Raw genomic sequence first — 19,782 nt, 5'->3', positions numbered from 1 at the left:
ACATCATTCACTCCGCTGTTGCAAGTTCCTCCTGCCCTGCCCTGTCCTATCCTGTCCTGTGCCTCCATCTCCACTTCCTAAAAGGCTAATTAAATGTCGCACCACTTTGCGTGAACGTCATGTGCGTGGGCCTGGCAGCCGACTCTTCTTCCTGTGGTTTCTAGGGTTACAGCTCCAATTCCAGCTCCACTCAGCTGTCTGCTCTGCTCCTCTCTGCCCGCCCTGCTGATAAGTTTTCAATGCTAATGTTTTACAAGTCCCAGTCATATCAGCAGCAAAGGGTTGCGCTGAAAAATCCAGGCGAGAGGTATCCCTTGGGTCGATCATTCTGTAAAATCTAGAAAAAGTTCAATTTTTTTTGTATTATTATTGCTGCTTTTTGTTGCCGCGAAAATGCGAATTAATTTATGTATTTAAGTATTTATACAGCAAATGCTACAACACAAACACACACACACTTACACATGCAGCCGAAAGTCTCATGCAGGGTATGTTACATGTAAGGTAGCACCTGTCCAGCACCTCTAGAATGCATTTAAAGACGAACAACCTTGGCTAATGAAATATACAAAAAAGGAACAATAATACCTTTTGAATAAATATAACTTGGTCTTAGCACCCTTCTTCACTGTCTTTATATATTAGATTTCATACATACATATGTATGTACAAAAATATATACTCTTCAGTCTGTCTCTTTGCTAAGTGCAAACCTAAGAAAAAAGCAGAACAAAAAGGTAACTGCGGATCTTCCTTACCTTCTTCCCATTCTAGCTTGTTCCCACCCATCTGCCACACTTTCTCTCTCTCTCTTTCTCTTTGTACATATACTCTCTCCATTCTACTCTCAGTCATATTCTTTTGACTAGTGTATATTTCCAATATATACCAACAATTATTTCAACGCTTTTCCTCAAGTGACTTGTGCGACGAAATTGTTAGCCTAGCGTTGATTGAGAGTTTCTTTTGATACGGGGGGACTGGGACTGGGACTGTGTTGTGTTGTGTGTGGCGCCCCAACAATACATATGTAAAACAGTTGATGGCAACAGGCAAAACTATTAGGCCGTGCTGTGCTGTGCCTTGCCGTTCCGTGCACTCCCACTCAGCGTTCTGCTTTTCAGTCGTTCGGTGGTTCGCTTGGCGCTCAGTCGTCGTCGTCGTCGTCGTCGTCGCCTTCCAAGATTCTATCCACGTTTGCCAAAATGCGTCGCCGTCGTCGTCGTGATTTCAACGCAGAACGGACGACATCCTTATAAAGCACACACAACCAGCGTTGGGGCTCCCCCCATTGAGTGACAGACAATTTTCCCCAAAACAAGCTAACAGAAAAACTGAATTTGTGACGCGAATTTTAAGCATACACGAGCCATCATCATGAGCTGCTTTTTTCGTTTATTTGTAAGCAGAGTGCAGTGCCTATTATTATTATTATTATTATTATTATTATTATTATTATTATTACTATTTATATTTTGATTGCATTCCGAGTGTTGCAATAAGCATTTACCATTGTGTATCATTCAGTCGCAGTCTGATGACAAATTTCAGGCCACAAAACAGCTGACAGCCAAAGCCAACGCGAGTGCCCAGTGCCAGTGCCAGTTACCAATCTTATCGCTCAAAGCTCTTAGAAAACACACACAAGAAAGTAAAGCTAATTCAGTGGCAGCAGTTTGAGATACACTAACGAATGGATGTTTATTGGAGGAGATATATGATAAAGTCATAGCAGTTGTCCAATAGAAGAATAGAAGCTTGGAAGGAACGCTTGGAACTATAAGAATGTTAAAGTTTTGGTTGGATTAAACTTGACAAACTGAAAGCATTCCTCGCAAAGCAGTGTCTTTTTTAGCGTATTGTTTTAAGTATACAAAAATTTTAAATAAAATTATTCAAATGGCATAGAACCATCGTTCGTAAGGCATAGGTTTGAAAGAACTATCATTCACTATAAAGTAATGCAATTTAATGCAAAATATCAACCAGAATGCCACAATTCCGTTTGCCATTGACTTGGATTTTAGTTGCTATTGTTGCTCTACATATTCTATGACCACAGAGAGTGCAAGTGGATTGTGCAAACCCTCTAATCGAGAACAGAATACCCTCTCTGTTTGCTAGAGTAAAAGGAAACAGAAAACAGAAAGGGAATTAGCAGCATAATGAAGCACTGAAACAGACTGTGGGCAAAGAAAAACACACGAATGGTTACACAATTTTATCTGTGGTTTACCAACTGCCTAACTGCCTAACTGCTTGACTGCCACTCTTCATTTGCTGGCACTATTTACTATGCAACGAAAACCACATTCAGTTGCCATTTGTTAGTTTAGTTTTTTGGCCAACAATTTGCGATAGTACAAGGCCTTCTTCCATTCGATTCGTTATTTATGCAACAAAACAGCAGCAAAACAAAAATTAAAACCGTAACTGAAATTAATTAGAGCCCCGGTATAAACTTGTAGGAACCGAAAATAACGCGAGTGATTCAAATACGAGCTGAACATGCAATCAAATGCGAATATTTATTTTGAAAATTGCCACAAAATGATAAAACCACCAGCCAGCAGCCAATTCATACTCCCGTGCCCATTCCCCACCCTGCTGCATCCGTGTGTGTGTGTGGCATTTCCCACAATTGTTGCGAACTTTATTTTGTGTTCATTTGAAAACAAGAGAAAACATTGTGGGAAATCCATCCAGTGGAGCGCCAGAGAAATGCAACTGCAACGGCACGCTGGCAGGCAGGGGGAGGCGGTGATTCTAGTATCGGACGAGATTCATTTCATCGTTTATTAAATTTCTGCTGCTTTTTTCCCATTAATTTAGATGGATTATTTTAGTAGCAAAGTTTACCTGGGCACCGGAGATACTCTAATTCTCGTATATATCCATTTTAGTGGGAAAAGTTTTTCAATTAGCCGCCTGAAGGGCTTTGAACGGGGCGGGGGGTGGTGTGGTGGGGGGAAGGGCTTAATGCAATAATCGTTTCTCAATTGCAAGGAAAACACACACACACACACTCGTAGGAGGGGAACCTGAAGAGGAACTACTCCTGGAAGTTTTTCATTATGTATTTGATCCGAGGCCATTATTGAGTTTGCCTTTACCACTTTTTCCATTTCTCTCTTGCAGGCCAACAGCGGCAAAATGGATGGCAATCCACTATCGGAAATTGAACAAATTGTCAGGGAGAGAACGGTAAGTGTTTGACCAGCAGCAGCCGTCGCAGCCCCAGCATCAGTTTGAGAGCCAAAACTAACAAAACTTTTATCCCATGTGCAGGAACAACACGAGTCCAACAGCCGTGTGGATGTGGGCGGTGGCGGCGAGAATGCCAGCACCAATGGACATGGCCGCTCCCATGGCGGCACCGATAACAATGAAGAGGTGAGTGGCTGACGGGTCAAGCATTCGAGCAACTCTTAAGGTCAGAAATAACCGGTGGGTTATTTTCCGTCCACAGAGCCACAGTGCTGTCAGCGACAAGGCAGCGGCTCTAAAGAAGCGACAGTGCGTGTTTGCCGAATTGGTGTCCACCGAAGAGTCGTATGTGCAGGATCTTCAGGAGATTGTCAATGGGTAAGTGCAGAAATCTACAAAGAAATAGTTTCTCTTTTATTTTTCATGATTTACCTTTCGTTTTGCCTTAGCTATATGTCGGAGATCAACAACACAAACAGTGATATTCCCATGCCAGAGGACCTCAAGGGTGGCAAAATGAAATTGGTATTCAATAACATCAAGGACATTTACGAGTGGCACAGGGAGTGAGTAGCAGAAAGCACCCAAAGCGGAGGCATATCTTAATTAATTTTCGCTTCGTTTTAGCTTCTTTTTGAGGGCTCTGCGCAATTGCCAAAAGTCACCAGCGGATCTGGGACCACTGGTCAAGCGTTCGGCCACAAAGTTTGCCCTGTATTACACGTACTGCAGCAACAAGCCCCTGTCCGAGTATATCGTCAGTGCGCACTATCAGTATTTCGATTGCATACGCCAGAAGCTGGGACATCGTTTGGATGTAAGTGGATCTAGCGATCTAGCAGAGATCTATTTATGTAAATATGCCTAATCACTTTTTTGTACTTTACAGCTAAGCAACCTGATCATTAAGCCAGTGCAACGCATTACCAAATACGAGCTGTTGATCAAGGAGATCATTAAGGCCACAGAGGCCGCTGGGCTCTACAAGGAGGTGCCCATGCTGCAAGAGGCCTATCAGCATATGAAAGTCGTTGTCAAGACAGTGAACGACATGATGGTGGTGCTTCGCAGCCTGCAGGACTTTGATGGGGAGATCACGGCTCAGGGTAGTCTCCTGATGCAGGGTCCCCTCAATTGTCTGGTGGATGCCGGCCAGAAGCAGCGAGAGCTGCAAGTGTTCCTCTTCCAGCAGATCGTCATCTTTGCGGACATTGAGAAGGCAAAGAATCAGTACTCCAGCCCCACATTCAAATACCGATCGCATATACAGGTATATGCCACATGCCAGTGGATGATTTAAACCCAAAGAACATGGAATTCATAGTGTTTTTCTTTTTGCTTGCTTACAGCTCAATCACATGCAAATGAAGGAATTGGGCGATTGTCGCTTTCAAATCAAGTCAACGGATCCCAACAAAATCCCCGAGGTCACCGTCGTGTGTCAGGCCTCAACGCAGGAGCGTTATGCGGACTGGCGCGATATGCTAAACAAGATCTTGCAGCAGCAAAACGATTTGATTTTCATGCTCTCCAATCCTCTACAAACCAAAAACAAGTGAAAAACAAAACACAACAAGGGAGAGAAACCAACAGCAGCAGCAGCAGCAGCAGTAGCAGCAGCAGTGTTAGATTCCAAATGAAATAAAGCAAAGCAAAGCAAAGAAAAGAAATGAAAACAAACGAAAGTATAGGAAGAAAATGATATTTGTAATGTGTGTATTTTGGGCGAAGGTGAAGGCAAAAAAAAAGCATGCCCCAAGTGAGAATTTGCCTTGCACTTGTTTTCTCCGTCTGTTTAATGTTTAATTCGTTTTGCTCACATACTCAAAGTCCTAATTTGTACGAGTAGTAATTTTAATTTATTTATTTTGTCATTCATCTGCCTTCAGTTAAGCGTTTGGCGTTTCTGTTTTATGTTGTCCGATATTGTGTTTGTTTTTGTGTATGAAAACGCAAAGTATTATATGCTCAAGAATACCTTCATCTTCTTTTATTTTTATCAATATTTTATGTGCATTTTTAAACTTATTTGCAATGAACGGCAACCGGCAACACGCAACATGCAAGCCGAGATTTACTCAGAAATCAAAAAGCAATTTACATTTTCGTTTCGTATTTCGTATTATTGCCGCAGAAGGCATCGCAGCTCAGCGCAGCGCAGCGTAAGAGTAAAACTATTTTACGAGTGTAACTGTACTTTTAGTCCTTAGTTTTCAAGTTTAGATTTAGTTGTAACTGCTAAATGTTGATCGTATATATTTTGTTTGTTGCTTTAGACAAAATGAAGCAAGCGATTGTATTGATTTATTGTGTAATGTGGCACCTGCACTCGAGTGCAGGAAACTTCGTGAAATATAATCTAAGTTTAATTTTTAAGTTTCCAAGATTGAAATGCAATGCAAATCGTGTTTGCACTTTATGTTCTACAAATACAAAATAAAAAATATGTAAGCTTTAAACGTAAATCAAAACCAGAATTACTCAGTTTATAATTTTCGAGTACATATTTAATTTAAATTATGCCTAAAAATAAAAAAAAAAAACAAAATGCCTGCTCAGTTATAAATCAATCAAATCAAACGATTTTCTGTTTACTCATCTATCACTTTTTTCGATCTTTGGTTCTTGACATCGCATACATGGAATGTGGAAATGTTAGCGTGTAAGAATGGAAACCAAAATACCTTAAAGATCTTGCTTAAGCGAATCCCCAGAACTAAACTGTAAAACCCAAAAGCATTTTTGAAGCATACTCTCTCTTTTTGGTATCTGTGCGTTATTGTAAGTTGATGATCAACGAGGAGTCGAGGGGAATGTACAGTGTAGAATACGATAAGTCAGTCAGTCAAGATATATAATACGGATACGTGTCTCTCTCTCTCGCTCTCTATCTATCTACCTATATATCTTTATATCTATATCTCTCAAGCAAGTACTTTACAAATTGATAACCGCGGATGGACCAGGATTTGAATATTATGTATAAAAGCACGTTGCAAAGTTACTAAGCGGTTGTTCACACACACACACACATACAGAGACTCACGAAAACGATTTTGACTTTGAAAGCACACACCACCCCACAGCAGTAAGCAGGAAGCAGTAACACCGGTAACAACAGTCTGGAACATGAATGCAATTTGAAATATATCAGAACTCGATGAGGAGAGAAACAATAATGATTTAGCATAGCTAAATGTGTAGGGAAAGCGAAAACAAATGATGAAATGTATTTTTTTACAAAAATTGTGAAACGAACCTCCGGCATATAATTCATAATTAATGTTAAAGAACGGGTACAACGGACCGATGGATCAATGGATCGATGGATCGACACCCAAAAAGCAAGCAAGCAAACGCACAGTGAAAACTCAAATGGCCACAACATTTTTCTACATTTTTTGCACCACCCGAAAACCAGAAGAGTAAAGAAAAGAAAAGCAGCTCACAGCATATTGAGATTACGATTAAGAGACAAAGAAAGACCATTCAATCGATGGGGCTCAAAAGCCTAACCATGTATCATATGGAAATCAATTTTCAATTATAATTATTGCACTTAACATTTAACTAATTGTTGTACTTTAACCCAAAAAGACAGCGGCGCGGCAGGCACGGCAACGCACCGCACCTTTGTGGTGGGTGGGCCAGGCCGGCTGGCCAGATTGTGGAAATTCTAGATAATTGTGGTGTAATTGAAATGTGTGTGTTTAGTTTATCAAATTAATCTAAATAAATACATATTTATTACATATAGTATGACATTATGTACGCCAGTGCAATGCAAACAGCATTAAAGTAAACGTGTTAATCTGTGTTTTAGCCAAGTAAGCAGGATCCATGGCCAGCAGGCCAGCCTAACATTTGGGAGAGCCCACTACCCATCCACAAGATCCAGGAACAAACGACCCGTAGCCCAGGCTTAATCAACAAATATATATTAATATATCCAGAAATCAATATACGAATTGTATGTACCCAACAAAAAGCATGTAATCTGAATTTAAAAATTAAAAATTTTCAAAGTGAATAATAAAAGAAAAAGTAGCTGAATAAACATAAAATACTCCACGAAAATTCGCTGTCCAAAATGTGTATCTTTTGGGCTGATCGGAAGATCAGAAAGTATCTTAGAGATGCACAATTTTATGCTGATCGTAAGATGTATGCTAGGTCCTGCATGTCCTTGAAAAGGACTCCATAAAATCAAGGATATTTTGCCGATTGCAGGAATCCATAACACGCCCATATCGTTCCACAAACAGCTACATAGAATAGATACATACAATATGGCTGCGGATGTCGAAGTCCTTATCCAAGGATTAAGGAAATTTTTCGGATCCAAGGAAGCGATGGCCCGTCATGATCGTTGATGGGGATTCCATAAAATCAAGGATATTTTTCCGATCACAGGAAGCCGGTTGTTGTTGTGTATTAATGTGGCTGGCAATTGATGTTGTTGCTGTTGTACAACAACAAACCAGTTTTGTTTTGCTTTTTTTTCAGCTGTTTGTATGCCGATCCGGGCGTACCACGTCTCCTCGTGATCGGGTGAAAGTCCACGATCGTTTATCACCAAGGACAACAAGGATATTACCTTGGAATCGCTAACAAAAACCAGTATTCCTCAGCCAGTTCTCGCTTGATCAGGGCGGGCCACGCCTCCGTGTGATCGGCTAAAAACTATGTCCGGTGGACAGTGTGAATCCTGACGATCATGGAAAAGTAAGTCCTGTGCCGATAGGAGCCCATTTAGACGAGATATAGTGTCCCGAACTTTTGGCTGCCTAAATATTTAAAATACTGTTTTTTTTCCATCAAGCTTTATCTTCGCCTAGTCAAATTTATGAAGTATCTTTTGGGGTTAGCTTTATTCAAAAAGTAGTGCATACTTTCAGGCTGGTCTATTCAAGCCTATTTATTACAATATTGCGTGTAAAAGGCGTATCCTTGCAATTCTGAGGTCCTTGATGAATTCAAAAAATAGGGGAGACCCTTCCGCTCACGACGACAAGTATCAAATCTGGTTGGGTGGAGAAATGGCGGAGTTATAGAAATCAAATCCTTAATCATTGATGTCCTTGACACCAAACTGATTGAATACGATCGAGTAAACTCACCTGAACACGAAAAAGTGTAGCCCGCCAAAATCAGTAAACAAATAGCTGAGATATAGCGTCAAAACAAAAATACTGGTTTTTTTCTCATCAAGCTATATCTTTGTCATATAGGGGCCGATCTGGGCGTGGTAAGCCTTTTCGTGACCTAGAGAGTCCTGCCCATCGAATGGCACCCGAAAAAAGGACATTCAACGAATACTGGTTTTCACAAAAATCATGATGTAACCATCATGCTTTTTGCCAAAACCAGTATTTGCCAAATCTCGTTTTTGTTGATGCCAATCGACTGTCTGGATCCTCACGATCCTGAAAAAGTAGGTCCTTCAATGATATGCCCCTATTTGACCAAGATATAGCTTAGGGAAAAAAAACCAGTATTTTTGTTTTGACGCTATATCTCACCTTTTTGTGGACTGATTTTGGAGGGCTACACTTTTTCGTGATCAGGTGAGCTTACCCGATCGTATTCAATCAGTTTGGTATCAAGGACATCAAGGATTAAAGATTTAATTTCTACAATTCTGCCATTTCTCCTCCCATCCATATGTGATACTTGTCGTCGTGAGCGGAAGGGTCTCCCATATTTTTTTAATCCATCAAGGACCTCAGAACTGCAAGTATACGCCTTTTACAAGCAATTTTGTAATAGATAGGCCGGAATAGACCAGCCTGAAAGTATGCACTACTTTTTTAATAAAGCCAACCCCAAAAGATACTTCTTAAATTGGACTACCATAATATTCGAGCAGCCTGAAAGTATGCTACACTTTTTTTTTGTTGTTGTGACGCTTTATCTCAGCTGTTTGTCTCTATATTTGAGCATGCCACACCTTTTCGTAGTCAAGTGAGTTTCCTCGATCGTATACAATCAGTTTGCTATCAAGGATTTAATTTCTATAATTCCGCCATTTCTTAAAAAGCTTTCGAACTTGTTTTACATATATTCTGCATACACATAAATATGTATAATGTTTATTAAATCTTTTTGTTTTTTTTTTTGTTTTACGAAAATTACATTTAATCATACAACGAACAAGACTTACACATAGATTTTATAATGCAATTAAAACATTGACTTTCTATATATATAAAGTACTTTAAATCGATCGTTCTTTAATCGCTTTAGCTCTAGGTAAAGGCATTTCATTTTTTTTACTGCTTTTTTAAGGTATACATATACTGCCCTTGGCGCAATGTGTGTTTTGTGTGTTTGGGGGGATACAAATTAAATAATTATGGGGTATATATCTTTATATAAAAAATACAAAAACAATTCGGTCTGTTTTGATTAGTTTGTAATGCTTTTACTCCGTTCTATTTGCCTTTGCCTCTTTCACTGTGGCGGCACTTGACTGGATCGCCGCTTGTCCTTTTCCTTCTCCTTGTCGCCCTTGCGCCCAAAGATGCGGAACATGCCACTGCGACGCTCTTCTTTAGTCCCCTTGCTGCTGCTCCCGCTGCTGCCCTTCACCCCAGACACTGAGGAAATGGACTGCGCCTCACTCTCGCTGGAGCTCTCGGCGGACGCACGGGAGAAGCTAATGGAGTCCGGTTGCAGGGAAACGGGCCTGTTGCTCTCAAAGCGTGTGGTGCCCCAACCTGTGAAATATAGACAGAGTGTGAGTGCTGGGTTCAATTCTGGTTCAATTGCGAGGAGTAAGCATGCATTTGTGTGGGTGCTATGGAGTGTAACAAACAGAAAGTGATTTATCTGTATATATAGATGTATCTTAGTATCTAAAAAGTAGAGCAAACACTGGGGGATTAAACATAGTATAGATAATTCTGAATACTTTGCAAACTCGTGCGCAGATAGGATCGACGTGTCAGCTTTGCCGATTTGATAGTGGAGGAAGAGGAGGCACCTTTCCCGCATAAATAATGTTACAGAGAAACAGGCATGCAGATACAGAGAGAGAGAGAGAGAAGAGAAAGTAAGAGTAGCAGAAATAAAGATAAGCCATTCCATTTCCGTTCTTAGGATCTTATAAATCTATAATATCATGCCAGTTGCTGTTGTTAAATAATGTTAGGACTTCTTCTAACCACCAATTCCATATCCACTTGATTCGTTATTGTTATTCTGAAGATGCAGACCCATGTAGCTTGGATTACTGATGGCATTGCTGATGTTGTTGTTGGATAATGACGATGATGATGCCGCCGGCTCTCCAGAGCCGCCTCCGGTTAATGATGATTTCGATTTGGTCGATGAGGTGGGCGATGAGCTCGTTAGATGCCACACCGTGCGACTGCTCGTGGTGGAGGTGGAGGTGGAGGAGGTACTGCTGACAGTCGTCGTGGTCGTGGTGGACTTCACATTACCATTGCCATTGCTGCTCGCACCGCTGCTGGAGTTGGAATTGGAGTAGCTGGCTGTACGCTTGGCGGGGCTACCATTCGGCGACTGCTGTGCCGCCTCCATTTCGATGAACTTGCGCGTCGAGTCAATGCGTCCTCCCGTGCCCAATGAGGGCACCCTCTGTGGTGACATGTGATGATGCTGCTGCTGCTGGTGCTGGTGCTGTCTCGTCAGATTGTTGTTGTAGAAATCCGGCTGCTGCTGCTGCTGGTTGCTGCTGGCCGCAGCATTAAAGGCATTGATGCGCTGCTGCACCTGCGCCTGATGCTGATGCTGGCTATGCTGGGTATGCTGATGATGATGCCCATGGCCGTGGCCCCCAACGGGTGGCATCGTGGTTGGCAATGGCGGAGGATTATCTTTGGATTGTGAGTGGAATAATGTGTTGTTGTGGGTGTTGTGGAGTTGTGTGGGACAAACAGACAAATGGATCGCACAGAATCGCGTTTCAACTCGATTCTACTGCATCTACTGCACATCTAGAGAGGACACCACTCACCTGATTGTCTGGCCTCGCTGTTGCGCTGCAGCCCAGTGCCATCGTCCTTGGTGCTGCTTCCGTTCTGCTGCTGCTGCTGCTGCTGGACTCCAGTCATTCCCGCGGGTAATGTGGCAGAGCGTCCATCGGTTAGATCTGAAATAAGGCATCCAGTATTATCCTCCACTCTAGGTAGCCCCAAAGACCTCCCCTCCACTCACCATTGCTGGAACTTTGGCGATTGCGCAGGACCACTAGATTCTCCTGGCTCTGGCGATTGCTGGCCACTGGCGGTGCACCACGCGGCGGAATTGGTGGCTTCTGATCGAAGCCACCGGCTGTGGGGGAAGTGGGTGAACTGGGCTGCGATTGCTGCTGCTGCTGGTGCTGCTGCTGTTGCATCTGTCGCTGCAGGAAGGCCATCTGCGGCGTGGCTGTGACATCCAAAGTCTGTCCACTGCTGGCGCGACGCTGCGAATCCGGCGAGGAGTTTCTCGAACTCACCGGCGACTCCACGCTGCTGCTAACCTTGATGTCCGGCGAGCTGCTCGATTGTTGCTGCGCACACACACAAATAAATATTGGTTAGTTATTGGTTATTACTCACAGCACACAGCACACAGCGCGCGTCTCTTGCTTACCTTCATGGACTCGTCGTAGCTCAGGAGCTGTAGATTTGGCGGCAGACTAGCGTGGAAGGATATCTTGCGTACCCAATCGTTGAGGATCTCCAGCGATGGCGCCTCGAAGAGGAACTCCGAGCCATCGGGCAGCCTCAGCCGGAACACGTACTTCTTCTTTGTGTAATCGTCGGCTCGCTCGCACTTGGCTCCGAGAATGTTGACGGGCGCCGTGGCCGTCTTCTGCTGCAGGAAATCGTTCTCGTCCTTGAAGAAGCACACCAGCTGGCCGCAGAGGACCGTGTGGAACTGCTTCCAGGAGCGAACGGGCGCCTTCTTGCCGCCCGACTGCAGCCCGTGCTTGCGCTCCAGCATCCCCTGGATCTCAACGGGCGGCAGGTCGAAGCCCTCGCCCTTCTGGTTCTTGCGGAAGGATTGCGCGCGTCGGCGCGTGGTGAACGATGGCGTGCGCTTTGGCTGCTTCGGCTGCACCTTCATGCTCTCCGCTCGCTTCACATTGGCATCCGCGGAGCCGCGTCGCAGGCGATCTCCGAACATGCCACTGGAGCTGCTCTTCTGCAGGGCCATGTGCTCGTTCTCGTCTCCGAAGGTGGGCCGCAGACTGACGGTGGCCTGGCTAATGGCCGGCGAATGGGGGCCACTGGCTGCTCCGGCCCCGGCCGTTCCGCTGCTGGATATCGTGACCATCGGCGAGGAGAATATGGGTGTCTTCTCCTGCTGCGGGCGATGCTCCTGCTGCTTCTCCGCGCGTCTGCGTTCGTCCGCGAGGCGCTGCAGCTCCCGCTGTTTGATCTGTTCGAGGCGTTCCCTCTCCTGGCGCTCCTTCTCCTGCCGCTTGGATATCTTCTCCTGCTCCAGCTGCTTGCGGAACAGCTGCTCCAGCAGCGTGATCCGCTTGATGGCCTGGAACTTCTCCTCCTGGGCGGCCACTGTCTTCTCAAAGTCCTCGTGGCGTCGCAGCAGGTCCTCCACCTGGGGTATGGAGTCGCCCAGCTTGGCATCCTTCAGCTGTGGCTCCCGACTGCTGATCCATTGGTCCAGGATCTCGGCATCCTTGAGGAACAGCTGCGTGTCCAGATTCAGCTCGTAGATGTCCCGCCTCTGGCGAAGCGTCAGCTTCAGCAGCTCGTGCCTCGAGTGCAGCACCTTGATCTTGTCCTCCACTTCGTTGGCGAGGAAGTGCTTCTCCTTGATCAGCTGCTGGCCGTTGGCCGCAAAGTTGGCAAAGGTCTCATCGCGGGCACAGATCTCCGCGTCGTGGTCCTTGGTGCTGGCCAAAAGGAGCTCCGCTCCGGCCACACTGTTGGCCAGATCGGGCGCCGTGATCTTTGCCAGCATCTCGTTGATCCAGGCGATCAGATCACGATACTCGTCGAAGTACGACTGCAGCTGCTCCGCCTGCGACAGTTTGCTCTTGCGCGCCGTCGTCTTCTCCTTGAGGTCCGTCCAGGCCTCCACCGTCTCGTCGCGCTTCACCTCGATGTGCTCCCTGGCATCCGGATAGATCTCGCCCAGCTTGACGGCCTCCGCCAGCACGGACTCCACCTGCCCCTGGATGCCCACCAGCTCCGACTCGAACACCAGATGCTTGCGTCCCAGCGCCTGAATACTCTCCAGATCCTGGCCGTAGTCCTCCGATATGAGCGAGGCGTCCTTCTCCTGGATCAGCGTGATGGTCTCATCGGCCACGCGGTCATACACGTGCACCTGCTTGGCGCCCGCCAACGCATCCTGGCGCGCATTCACCAGGTCCTTGAGCTCGTCCCACAGCTGCTTCGTCTCGTCGCGCTTCGACTTGATGGAGTTGCGGTAGGGATTGTTCTCCTGGATGAGACGGTCCCCGCGGTCCAGGCACGCCTCCACACGCGCCTCATTGGCATTGAGGTTCGACACGAAGGACTCAAAGGCCAGCATCAGTTGCTCCACATGCTCCACATCCTCGCCGTAGTCCTCGCTGGCCGTGACGGCCATCTGGTCGCCCACCCACTCGTGCAGCTCCTCCGTTTCGCGCAGATACTCAAAGAGCTTCTTGCACTCGCCGAGACGCAGATCGCGCTCCTTGGCCAGTCGCAGCAGGTCGCCGTACTGCTGCTCCACCTGGCCGTTCTTCTCCTGGATGTTGGCACTGTCGAAGTGATTCCGCTCCACCAGTCCCGTGGCCAGCTTGTTCACCTTATCGATGGAGGGACGGAACGAGGTGAGCTCTCGCTGCAGCACCTCCAGTTTCTTTTGGTGTCCCTGCACGGAGATCTCGTCGCGTCCGTAGTCGCTGCTGCCCAGTATCGGCCGCTTCTCCCGCATCCAGGCATCCGCCTCGTTGGCCTCCACATAGAACAGCTGACTCTCGACGGCGTCGAGCAGTCTGAGCCGGCGAATGGCCGCCAGATCACGCAGCTGGAGCAGCTGCTTCTGCAGCAGCTCCGACTTGTACTGCAGCTCCTCGCTGGCGAAGTGATTGTCGCGTATCATCTGCTGGCCGCGTTGCAGCAGCGCCTGGATCAGCGGCTCCTGTGACGTGAGCTCCGCCTCCAGGGCGTTGTGTTTCTTTTGGAGGCCCTGCACGGCGAGCAGACTGCTGCCCAGATCCTGCGATCCGGCCACCAGCTGCTTCTCGGCCAGCCACTGGAGCTCGTCCTCGGCGTCGCGCAGGAACTGCTGCAAGCTGAGCGAATCCTCGAGGTTCTCCCGCCGTATGGCGATGGGTTCGTGCAGCGTGTTGTACCGCTTGATGCTGGCCATGGCCCGCTCGTGGATTTCGTGCTTGAGGAAGTGATCCGCCTGGAAGAAGCGCTCGTCCTTGAGCTTCAGCTGATCGGCCAGATCGTTGTGGTGCGCCACATCGGCCTCCAGGCGTTCGTGCTTCTTCAGCAGATTGCTGACGGTGGCCAGATCCTTGCCGTAGTCCTCGCTCGACAACTGCAGCTCCACATCGTCCATCCAGTTGGTGAACTCATCGACGCTGCGATTGAAGGCCAGCGCCTCGTGCGCCTGCTGCAGCTTCTCCTTCTTGGCCTGCGAGGCTGCCTTCAGCTTGAGCCAATCCCCTTCGAGCAGCTGCACCTGCTGCGCAATCTCGTCCTTGGCAAAGTGCTCGCCCTTGATGAGGCGCTCGCCCTCGCTGATGACCGACTGCACGCGCGGACTGTTGCTCAGCAGCTCCGCATCGAAGGTGGCGTGCTTCTGGATCTTGGACTGCAGATTGCTCGGCTCGCGGTAGTTCTCATCCAGCGCCCCTTGCAGCTTCTGCACCAGCCAGCGATCGATCTCGTACAAGCTGCGCAGGAACTCCTGCAGCTGCAGCGATTGCAACAGGCGCTGCTTTCGCTCCTCCGACAGATCGAGCAGCTTCTGCTTGCGTCGCAGAATGTAGGCGAGCTTCTCCCTGATCAGATCGCCATCTTTCGGGTCGCCCTCGAGTATGCTTTGGGCGAACTTTTGCAGGGTGTCCACATGGTCGGCGTTCAGCAGCTTCTCAAAGGCATCGTGCTTCTTGAGCAGTCGCTCCACCGCCGTGTACGAGTCGCCCAGATCGTCGTTGTTGAGGAAGGCCTCCTTGTTGGCCAGCCACATTTCCACCTGCTCCACCTGCGCCTTGAACAGCTGCAGCTGGTGGGCCTCCGTCAGATCCCTGGCCCGCTCCGTCCATGCCTCGTGCAGCGTCTGGTGCAGCTCCTCCAGCACCAGCAGATACTTTTTCACATTCTCCGACGGCTTTTGCTTGCCAGACAACTGTTCGCCGTGCTGCTTGAGGCCGACAAAGGCCTGGTCCCTGCCCTCGATCTCCACCTTGCGCTCCTGATGCAGCTCCAGCTGCGTCTCGCAGTCGTTGATGGTGGACGGCGCCTGGGCGTTGTTCATCTTCTTGACCATATCGTTGACCCACAGCTCCAGCTCGCGCACATCCGACACGAACTTGTGCACGAGGTAGGCCTCGTTCAGGACGCTCTGTCGTCGCACCGAAAGGCTCTGCAGATTGGCCCACGACTTGTGCAGATCCTCCAGCTTGCGCTCAATGTGCTGGGCCCCCCGCTTCGGATACTTTTCGATGAGAAACTGGGCCGCCGTCTCGTGCTGGTCGATCTTCTGTTTGACAGCAGACATGTCCCGCTCCAGGGCCTCCTCTCGGCGGATCAATGCCTCAACGGCAGCCAGGTCCCTGCCGGTGTCCGACGAGCTCATGGCCAGCGACTTCTCGGCAATGCGCTCCGCCGTGTCGTCCACATCGCGATTGAACACATGGATCTCGTTGGCTCCACCCAGCAGGGCGCGGTAGGCATTCAGGGCTCCTTGCAGCTGGCGCCAATTGTGATTGAAGTCACGTCGTCGCTTGTCCACGCTCTGCGTGTCCTCTGGCAGCTGCGCCTGGTTGATCAGCTTATCGGCCAGCTGATTGATGTGCTTCACCCGCTGGTCGTCCACGCGCATGTCCGAGTCGACGTCGTCGAGCTTCCGCATCAGCGCGTTGCAGTGTTCCAGATCCCTGCCCGTGTCGCTGGCCTGCACCATCATTTCCTTGTCTCGGATCCACGCCTCGATCTTGTCCAGCTGATTGTTGAACTCGAGTATGTCCTGCGCCTCCTCCAGTCCGCGCCCGCATTGATCCAACTCGGCGAGGAGTCCCTGCCAGGCTGCCAGCACCCGCTCGATGGCCAGCTTGATCTCCGGCGACGATTCGTGCTGTTTGCTGAGCAGAATGACGCCCGTGTCCTGGATCTCCTTGATGCGGCCCTGATTGGCGGCCACCTCCGCCTGGAAGGCCTGGTGCTTCTGCAGTTTCTTGATCTTCTCGTCGAGATTGGTGACCTCCGCATAGTTGGCGGCATCCGCCTCCAGTTTCTTTTGCTTCTCGCTGATCCAGGACTCCGCTTCGGCGCAGTCGCGCACGAACTTGGCATAGAGCAGGGCATCCTCCAGCTTGTATCGGCGCACGGCGCACAGATCCTTGACCTTCTGGCGGCGGGCGAGCACGCCCTGGAGTATCGTCTGGATGTTGGCACTGTCGTAGTGCCGCTGCTCGATCAGCTTCCTGCCGTGCTCCTGCAGCAGGGCCACCTTCTCCTCCTGCGTCTGGATGAGTCGCTCGAATTCGTCATGCTTCTTGATCTGATTCTGCACATCCTCCACCGTCTGGCCAAAGTCGGAGCTGCTGAGTGCCGCCTGCTGGCTGCTCGACAGATTATCGATCTGCTTCGCGTCGCGCAGGAAGCAGAACAGATCAATCTTCTGCTCCAGCATGATCTTCTTCTTGTTCCACGCCGCATGCAGCTTCTGGCGCTCGTCCAGCATGGCGGCGCACTTCTCCTCCACATCGGCGGCAGCATAGTGGCCCGTCTGCACCATCGAATCGCTCAATTCGTTCAGATATCGGAACTTGTCCTCGCGCGCCTCAATCTCGCCGTAGATGGCATCGTGCTGGATCTTCAGGGCAGTGGCTCCAGCCGCATCGCTCACGTGCTCCTCCGCCTGGAGCGCTGCCCGCAGATTGGACGACCAGGAGACAATGTCCCTGACATCCGTGAGGAATGTTTGCAGGTCGGAGCTGGCCGCCAGGCGATCACCGCGTGCGGTCGAACGCTCCTTCAGGTCATTCCATGCAGCCACCACCTTGTCCTGCTGCTGGGCAATGGCCACTGCATTCGAGGGATACTTGGCCTGCAGACGCACCGAGTCCTCGACCAGGACCTGCAACTGTGCCTCCAGGGCCACCAAATCGTTCTCGAAGCCCTCGTGTTTGCGCAGCAAGGCCAAGGCAGAGTTCAAATCTTTGCCCAGCTCACTCGAGAGGGCGGCATTCTTGTCCTGAATGCGGAACAGTGCCTCCGCCACGTCCCGATGGAAGCGATGGATCTCCCCAGCGGCATGCAGCTTCTGTTCGCGTTGGTTCAACAGTTGCAAGAGGCTCTCCCACGATGTCCTCAGCTGCTCCTGTCGCTTCTCCACTTCATTGGCGTAGGGACTCTCCGTGTCGATGAGCTTCTTGGCCAGCAGCTCGCACTGATCCACACGATCGGCGCCCACCTCCACGCGATGCTTCAGATCGTCGAACTTGTTCTGCAGCAGCTGCAAGTGCTCAAAGTCCTGGCCGTAGTCCTCCGAGGAGGCCGTCTGCTCCTGCTCCCGTATCCATTGCTCCACCTCGTCCGACTCCAGGAAGTACTCGTGCTTGTAGAGGCTCTCCATGAGCCGCCCCTGCCGCTGGGAGGCCAGCTTGTGCAGCGACTTGAGCATCTTCTCGATCAGCTGCTGCTTGGCGGCCAGCACCTTGCTGTCCGGATGATTGGCAGCCACCATGGCGGCGCAGCTGTGGCCCATTTCGGTGACAATGCTCGAATAGGTGTCCAATTCCAGTTCGATCGTCTTGTGTTTTGTGAGCAACTTGGCCGCAGAGTCGCGATCCCGGCCGTATTCCGTGGATCGCAGGGCATTGTTGCGCTCACCCAACCAGGACTCGATCTCACCGGCATCGAACAGATATTGCTGGGCCTTCAGGGACATGTCCAGCTTGCGGGAGCGCTCGTTGCAGTGCTGCTCGAGGTCCCGCCAGGCAGCCTCCAGCTGCTTGCACAGCGCCGCCACATTCTCGCTCTCCGGATGCTGTTGCGCCACCAGTGTCTGTCCCGCCTGCAGCGCCTTGTTGATCATCGACTGGTGCCCCTTGATCTCGGCCTCCAGCTTCTTGTGTTTCTTGTACAGCGACTGCGTCTGGTGCAGATTCTGTCCGAGTTCATTCGACTTGGCGGCCGGCAGATGGTCGTTGATCCACTGGAACTCTGCATCCAACTCAAACACGAACTTGTGGAAGTTTAGGCTCTCCTCCAGCTTGTCGCGACGCTTCTGGGTGGGATCGCGCAGGTCCTTGAACCTCTGTTGCAGCTCCTTGGTCTCGTCCTCGATGTTCTTGGCATTGAAGTGGCCCTCGTGGGCCATGTCGTCGCCCGTGGAGACTAGTTCGGCCACCTTTTGGTCCCAAATGGTGATCTCCGACTCCAGGATTTGCTGCTTGTTGATCAGATCCTTGCAGCTGCGCAAATCGTTGCCCACATCCTTGCTCTTGAGTGCCGAGTCCAGTTCGTCCACCTTCTTCTTGGCGTCCTCCAGGGCGCGATTGTGCTCCCGCTGCGAGGCGGCCTGCTCCAGCTTCCTGCCCTTGTCCTCGGACAGCGTCAGCAGATCCTTCCACTTCTTGTTCAAGTCCGCCACACGGAACTCCACCTCAGGCACCCGATTGCCCGCTTGAATGAGATCCTCCCCATCCTTGTTGACATTCCGCAGCTGTCCCTCGTTGGCGCGCAGCTCCCGCTCAAAGGCCTTGTGCTTTTGCAGCTTCCTGGGCAGGTTGCTCAGGTCCCGGTAGTTCTCGTCGCCAGCAATCTTTGTTTTGTCCTGCAGCCACACCTTCAGGTCATCAGCCTCGGCGGCGAATTTGTTGTAGTCCTTGGAGGCCTGCAGCAGACGCTTCCGCTCGAATGCACGATCCTTGACGGCCTTTCGTTTGCCCAGCACTTGATTGCGTCGATCGCCAATGCTGCAAGTAGGATCAGAGAGAGAGAGTCGGGATTAGAGGTATGCGGAGTAGAAACGGAGTAGAAAGACATCTTACTACTTGGCATCATAGTGATCATTGGCAATCAACTTGTCTGCATTGCCGCTGAAGCCCTTGAGGATCTTGTCCTGGGCCATTAGGCTCTTTTCAAAGTCCAAATGTCGCTTCAGTATGGCCTCCACTTCGTCGAGAGATGACTAAAATTGGGAGAGAACAGATTAGATGTGCAATTGGCATACAAAATTCAAATATCACGCGCGCTTGGCAAATATCGATAACAGTTATTGTGCTAGCTATGTGATATTTGAACATAGATAGTGATGGTGTGAAACTATCGATAAGATTACAGAGTCGCAGTCGCTGTCACATGGAGTCTTTCATTGACAAAATAAGCCGTTAACCGTTCACCTATATATCCGTAAGGGCACAGG

The 19,782-nt window shown here is 49.2% G+C and overlaps 2 protein-coding genes across 9 annotated transcripts in view; one reads left to right on the top strand and one right to left on the bottom strand.

Annotated features, from left to right (window-relative positions):
• Positions 1-4,770, top strand: part of LOC111075837 (triple functional domain protein) — a 41,999-nt gene extending 37,229 nt beyond the window's left edge. For 2 of the 3 annotated variants that reach the window (XM_022369330.2, XM_022369331.2), the window contains 7 exons: positions 3,139-3,204; positions 3,289-3,393; positions 3,470-3,585; positions 3,657-3,773; positions 3,835-4,024; positions 4,097-4,477; positions 4,557-4,770. In XM_022369330.2, coding sequence (XP_022225022.2) covers positions 3,139-3,204; positions 3,289-3,393; positions 3,470-3,585; positions 3,657-3,773; positions 3,835-4,024; positions 4,097-4,477; positions 4,557-4,766 — 1,185 coding nt within the window. In that variant the 3' untranslated portion in view covers positions 4,767-4,770. Of the gene's footprint in view, positions 1-1,123; positions 1,402-3,138; positions 3,205-3,288; positions 3,394-3,469; positions 3,586-3,656; positions 3,774-3,834; positions 4,025-4,096; positions 4,478-4,556 lie in introns of those variants that run through there. The other variant, XM_022369333.2, reaches the window with a different exon arrangement.
• Positions 4,771-9,289: 4,519 nt separating this feature from the next.
• The window catches only part of LOC111075844 (spectrin beta chain, non-erythrocytic 1), a 35,823-nt gene continuing 25,330 nt past the window's right edge, over positions 9,290-19,782 (bottom strand). For 2 of the 6 annotated variants that reach the window (XM_041593663.1, XM_041593660.1), the window contains 6 exons: positions 19,409-19,548; positions 11,809-19,333; positions 11,389-11,725; positions 11,189-11,323; positions 10,653-11,048; positions 9,291-9,926 (listed from right to left, as the gene is read on the bottom strand). In XM_041593663.1, coding sequence (XP_041449597.1) covers positions 9,661-9,926; positions 10,653-11,048; positions 11,189-11,323; positions 11,389-11,725; positions 11,809-19,333; positions 19,409-19,548 — 8,799 coding nt within the window. In that variant the 3' untranslated portion in view covers positions 9,291-9,660. Of the gene's footprint in view, positions 9,927-10,120; positions 10,193-10,373; positions 11,049-11,188; positions 11,324-11,388; positions 11,726-11,808; positions 19,334-19,408; positions 19,549-19,782 lie in introns of all 6 variants that reach the window. The other 4 variants (XM_022369343.2, XM_041593659.1, XM_041593664.1 and 1 more) reach the window with 4 other exon arrangements.

Source organism: Drosophila obscura, unplaced genomic scaffold, assembly GCF_018151105.1.
Source record: "Drosophila obscura isolate BZ-5 IFL unplaced genomic scaffold, ASM1815110v1 contig_1, whole genome shotgun sequence".
NCBI classification, from domain to species: Eukaryota; Metazoa; Arthropoda; class Insecta; order Diptera; family Drosophilidae; genus Drosophila; species Drosophila obscura.
Note: the sequence above shows the minus strand (reverse complement) of the source record. Positions and strands in the feature narration are given on the sequence as shown.